The sequence below is a fragment of the Oryctolagus cuniculus genome, chromosome 16 (assembly GCF_964237555.1).
Source record: "Oryctolagus cuniculus chromosome 16, mOryCun1.1, whole genome shotgun sequence".
NCBI lineage: Eukaryota > Metazoa > Chordata > Mammalia > Lagomorpha > Leporidae > Oryctolagus > Oryctolagus cuniculus.
The window spans coordinates 22,475,765-22,481,771 of NC_091447.1; the positions used below are offsets into that span (position 1 = coordinate 22,475,765).

The 6,007-nt window shown below is 42.9% G+C and overlaps 1 protein-coding gene across 1 annotated transcript; it reads right to left on the bottom strand.

The window, feature by feature from the left end:
* Positions 1–414: 414 nt before the first annotated feature.
* Positions 415–4,266, bottom strand: NEUROD6 (neuronal differentiation 6). Its single transcript, XM_008261611.4, has 2 exons — positions 4,030–4,266; positions 415–2,735 (listed from the first exon to the last, which is right to left on the bottom strand). The coding sequence occupies exon 2, from the start codon at positions 2,712–2,714 to the stop codon at positions 1,701–1,703; it is 1,014 nt and encodes a 337-aa protein (XP_008259833.2). The 5' UTR covers positions 2,715–2,735; positions 4,030–4,266; the 3' UTR covers positions 415–1,700.
* Between the last annotated feature and the right edge of the window lie 1,741 nt (positions 4,267–6,007).

Genomic DNA, 6,007 nt, shown 5'->3' on the forward strand with positions numbered 1-6,007 from the left:
GTGGGAGGGCCAGGCCAGGCTGCGTCTGGGCAGCACCCGCTGTGGCCGCCGCCTGCGTGTCCCTCCGGGCGGCAGACGGAGCGGCGGAAAGGGTGACTCCCTTGGCGCGTCTCTGGGCCCGGTTCAGGCCAGGGTCCCCGAGGCCAGCGCGCTGCACTTGCTGCACGGCCCGTTCCCTGGCTCCCAGGGCGCAGCCCCCGGCCGGCAGGACACCCACTGCAGGTGGGACTTGAGAGCTGCAGCTGGTGGCCATGGCCTGGTCTCCCCGCGGTCGGGTCGGGCCTGCACAGGCTCGGGCGCTGCTGGGGTGGGGGGGCGCCCCAGCCTCGCGCGGTGCAGCCAGCCCTACACCCTCTGCAGTCGCGCGGCCGTTCCCCGCCTCCCCTCGGGGGCAAACCTGCGCCAGAGGCCATCGCCGGCGAGCTCAGTGCCACCTTGCCTTTTATTCTAGGAAGGACTCACTCGTGTTTAAGGGGCTGAGCTCCCTGGGCGCTGTAAAGAGTTTTTGGTGGCCTTTTGTTCGAAAACTTTTAATCCCAAGAATTTAGCCTCTAATCGGCCAGACTTACTGAAACCGTGCGGAGTAAAACCTCCCATTTTTAACATCCACTCTGGTGTTTGCTGGAAATGTGCCACCGAATTTAGGCTCAAGTTGAAGGTTACCAGGATTTACCTTTGTTTCCCCAGGATATTGAACCCTTCACGGGCTCCCCCAGTCTTTCATTTCAGATACTTGGCAAAAAAAGAAAAAAAATTTTTTGTAAGTGCTCTGGTCATTTTGCTCCAGAAATTTGTTTTAGCTCGTACGGTTTCGTAATCCAGAAGTATTTCTGAAATGGAGAGGGGAAGCATTGGAGACGGCAAACAGCTGTGTCCCAGGAAATAATAAGTAGCATGCAAAAATATCACAGCTCAGAGATGTCCTTTACCAGAGGAAATATCTATGTTTAATCGCTTTAAAAATGTGGGGTGGAAAAACACAATCGTAGGTTGTGGTTACAAACCTGTACAGGTAATTTCTGAACAATACAAAACAAGTGCTGAAAATCGTTTCTCCTTACGACTGAAATATTATGCCACCACCTACCCAAACATCGTGTTGCCTCAGCTGCAACTATTTGAGGAGGGACAGTAACCAACTGAATGCGCTTAGAGCCATCCTCAGCGAACCGAAAATTGCATAGCTTTTTATATTGTTGCACATCCTCAATAGCATTGTTAGCTTAGTGATATTCTCGATATTTTAAAATTTCAATTTTTCAGAGATACATAATATATAATTCTTAGTAATTATAGACACATCATTTTACTCATCTGATTTTAATACCATGCATTTTTATAGTTACTATACAACCAAAATAGACATTGAGTTATGCTGTATGCATGTCTTTATTCAACAGTATATTCTTAGATACTTTGTTCCAACAAATTAAGTGAATTTAAGAGAAAATAAAACAAGAAAAGTTCCTTCCAGTGGAAACAGAATCACAGTGCTTTACACACAAAAGGAAATGAAGAGAAGTCCTCATACGAAAAGAGATTTATTATTACATAGAAAATTCTCACAATAGTTGAAACACACTTGAAAAACTAGTAAACACCTTAGATAGAGTTGTGCCAGTCCCTCCGCCCACAAGCAGCTGCTGTGTCTTAATTAGACGGGGGAGGTGAATGACCACTGTTTATTTTCATTTTCCTCATTAATTATGAAAAACTGCATTTAATTCCTCTTGCATGGTGAGAGATTGGCTGCGCAGATGTAAGTCGTAGGGGAAGTGGCTGTCAGTGGGCAACCTAAACATGGCACCCTGCCCAAGGGGACCCCTGGGTGGCACTGCACAGTAATGCATGCCGTAATTGTAATTTTTGCCATAGTCCAAGGTTTCTTCTTGCTTCAGGGAAAATATCCCATTATAGTTAATTGGGGGAGGACTTAAGGGACCTTCAAACTGAGGGCTGGCACACTCAGGGGAAGTACTTTCATAGAAGGATTCATAAGCGCTACAATAATTGTAGGGTTTCATAGACTTGGAATTATCAAGAGTCCCATGCCCTGGGGGAGTGGTGAGCTCAGGGCTGTGGTAGGGCGGGTAGAAGGTCGAGTAGGGTGACCTTGTGTGGTGAGCAGCCTCCCCGCCCTGACCCATCAGGAAACTCCTGGCGTTGAGCTGCAAGCAGCCTGCCACCAAGTTTGTAGTTGGCTGGGAGAGCCCTTTGCATAAGTTCTGGACGAACGTGAGCAGATCTGGTCTCTTGCCGATTCTCAGGATTTCAGAAAGTGCCCAGATGTAGTTTTTGGCCAGTCGTAAAGTTTCTATTTTGGACAGTTTTTGGGTTTTGGAATAACAGGGGACCACTTTTCTTAAATTGTCCAGAGCGTCATTGAGGCCGTGCATCCTGTTCCTCTCCCGCGCATTGGCTTCCTGCCTCCTGAACTTGACCCTTTCCAGCCGAAGCTTGGTTGTCTTTTTTTTTCTAAGACCCCTCCTTCTGGGCAGCCCGTTTTCATCTTCCTCTTCCCTGTCTTCCTCCTCTTCCTCTTTCTCAGTTTCTTCTCCAGGGGCCCTTTTGATGCTCTTTCCTCGAAGGACAATCTGCTTGGAAAAGCTTTCTGGTCTCTTAATTTGCTTCTGGTCCTCGCATTCTCTAGAAAACTTTCTGCACATCTGGGATTCTGGCATTACAACAGACTCGTCAAACGGTAGTGTTAACATGGTTCTCTACTCTTAAATTACCTGAAAAAGTGCCAGCACAATATTGAACGTGTTTTCATTTTTAAAGTTTGTACACTTAAAATCATCAGAAGACTACAAAAGCATACAAAAAGCATATAAAAAAGGACTTTTTTTTTACACTCAACCTAATATTTGAGTTTCTGCAAACTCATAATTATGAAAACATTGATGCATGCAATAGAATTAATGTATACAGGCAAATTATCCAAGAAAATAAACACAAAGTATTTATTGTAATGCCACCAACAACTCCATTTCTCTTTGATTTTAAAGTAGATTTTTAATACATGAAAAGGATTGTGGAATTCAAGCAAATGCAAAACATGATATGGCAATGCAGAATTTCATTAATTCTAATTCCCCTGAGTACAAAATGAGAGGAGGAACCAATTTTTAAAATGAAAACTGCTGTCTCTCCATTAGCTGACAAATTTGTGAGTTTTTTGTTTTGTTTTGTTTTGTTTTTTAGAAAAAAAATAAACCTTAACTTTATTTGCTGTACCGTACAGCTGTGAATTTGAATAAGTGTCTGTGGGGATATACACATTTAAGAAAAAGATTAATTAGAGTCAGCTTTAAAGCTGAATTCTTTCTGATCAATTAAGATTATTTGAGAAAGCAGTATTTCCTCAGTCTTCAAAAAGAAAAGGGGAATAGGCTAATTTGGAATAACCTCTACAAATAAAGTAAAAAATAAAAATCACTGACCATTTTTTTGCAGTCAAGGAGAACGTTCAGAGAGCTGTTTAACATTTTTCCGAATGTGATTGTCTGTTTACTGCTGTTCAAATCATCCTGGACAAAAACCACTCTTGTGGTGTTTTTGTTCTGCGAGGCACGGAAGTCTCCCTCCAGCTAATATCTGACAGGAGCCGTCCACGGATTCTGACTGCAATTGTGCACGTGTGTCCAGAATCCCAAATGAAAGGGGGAAATAATCTGTGTTTCCAATGCATTTTTTGGTTTTTGTTTGGTGAAGCAGTAAGTAAGTATTTTCATCTAAAGTCCTCAAACAAATAGGCACATTCGCAGAGAGACTTTTCAATTTCACAATCTCCAATCCCCACAAGACACACACATACACACACGTATACAAACTCTTACTAATGTCCACATACTTGCAGTGTTACATAATAACAGTGAAAGTATGTGATACTTACATTGTAAGAATGAAATGCGATAAGAAGTTATAGATGGCAAAGAGCACATAAATACTATAAGACAGTGACACTGTATCTTTAAATACTTGCATGCAAAGGCAGCATCAATCGAAGTATATCTTTATTTATATTACCTTAGATTTTAATTTCATTCAATAATCAGTTTTCATTTTGGGTCTTCCAAATCTTTTCAGGCTGAATGTCGCATCGTCTCCTGGAGTCTCTAGATCTGTGTGTATCTGCACTATCTCATTGATCTCTAAAAAGTGACATTGATGCCAACTGCCAGAGCTGGTACCCATGCCATCTGCTAGTGACGTCACAGGGCAGAGAGAGCCATGTGATCCTCTCTCTTGGGACCTTCATTCTGCACTGATCATCTGGCATCCCTGTAAGTGGGTACCAGCATTCATGCATCAACACAGAAGGTTAGACTGATAGGGAAAAAACCTGCAGCAGCCTCTCACATACAGTAGGTGCGTTTCTCCCCGAGCTGCTTCGGTTTCACTGGCAATCTGTGGAAAGAGCAGTGCTGGTGCAAGGGTTCGCCCTGCCAACGGTGCAAGTGTTAGGGAGTCATTAATATTCCGTCCATTTACAAGGTGGGCTTTTGTGTGAACGGAAGGTTTTTGTTGTTGTTGATGATGTTGTTTTGTAAAGATCACCATCTCGTCTGTGCACCTGGGGTCCCGGGGAAAGAAAGCCATGGAAAGGGGCTCAAACGGGTCTTGAGATGTCAAACCAAACTCAGATTTGTGGAAGCGCTTCTTATTTGCTTGTTTTGCTTCATGGCATGTCACTTAGAGGTATGTGTGTCTATGAATTCTCTTATCAACGTGGGGGACTTCTGTGCTTCTTAGGAATTTGGAATTAAAGAGCAATTTTCCCATCTGGGGTCTCAGTGCTCTCCTCCTACACTTGATGGTGCCTTTCAACAACTTTTCTGAGATCTCTCTCTCTCTCTCTCTCTCTCTCTCACACACACACACACACACAGCCGTGCAGACACTGCAAGTCCATTGTCAAAGATTTAAACCACATGCTCATGCTTTCCACCAGAAGTCACTCATTTCACTCTTTTATTGTCTCTCTCTTCCCAGCCTTAACTTGCTTGCTCCTACTCATGGCATTTCAGACACAATAAACATAAAAATTATCACTCGGGTTTTTTTTTTTCTCTCTCTCTCTGTCTCTCCCTGGAATTCTAGATTTCCTAATTCTTTTGGCACTTTCAGATTTTTTTTTCCTAAAAATCTTCTGCTTATATTCTTCTTTCCTCTCTAGACTAACATCAATTTAAATGTCTTCTTGTTCCTCTGTCAGTGCCAGTTGTTTTCCCCTATCCAATGTATTTCATATTTATTTTTCTCCCATTTCTCCTTTTTAACAAAAGCAGAGTAGAAACAGTGAGGCAAAGCTGGCAGAGCCTCAGGGATAAAACAAACTGGGACGCCAGAGGTAAACTCCACCTTCCTCTTTTTCTCCACATCCCTGTCACTCCTCTTCCTCCCCCTCCCCCCCAAAGAACATTTTTATTTCAGGATTGCCTATAAGTAAAGTAAAAAGTACACTTTTAAAAACCCCCAAAGTTTACGAATAAACAAACACAACCTTTGTTGTCTGACGCCCGAGTCATCGCTTTCTCTGAAGTGAGAGTGTGCTTTTGGTATTAAAGTAATCCCTGGCAGAGCTGGAGTTGTGGAAGCTGTGCTGGCATTCCCCGTAGAAAGCCCCTTTCCGAAGGGTTAGAATTCTGCTGCTTTCGTGCACTTGGGTCCCAATTGGCACGGGGGCCTCACATTAAATTTAGGTTCGCTCCTGTCATACTCTCCTCTTTTTCATCTATCTCAAAAAGTTGCTTGACTTTTCTTGGACAGTTCTGGAAAAGATAGGGGAGTTGGCCAAAAGGAAGATTATGCTAAGTGAAAATGGATAAGTTTTCTCCCTTCATGACCCAGTATATAATAATGCAAATTTAAAGGAAGAGCAAGGCTGTAATTTAAAACAGGTAAGCTGACATGGCTAATGACTTTATTTTTAAATCAGACGTACCAAAGCCACTTTAAAATATGTTGTTTAAGGATATATAAGTGGTAGTGGACACACTGCATG

Excerpts from the sequence above, each read along its gene's own strand:
- NEUROD6 (XM_008261611.4), bottom strand. The coding sequence starts at position 2,714 with ATGTTAACACTACCGTTTGACGAGTCTGTTGTAATGCCAGAATCCCAG.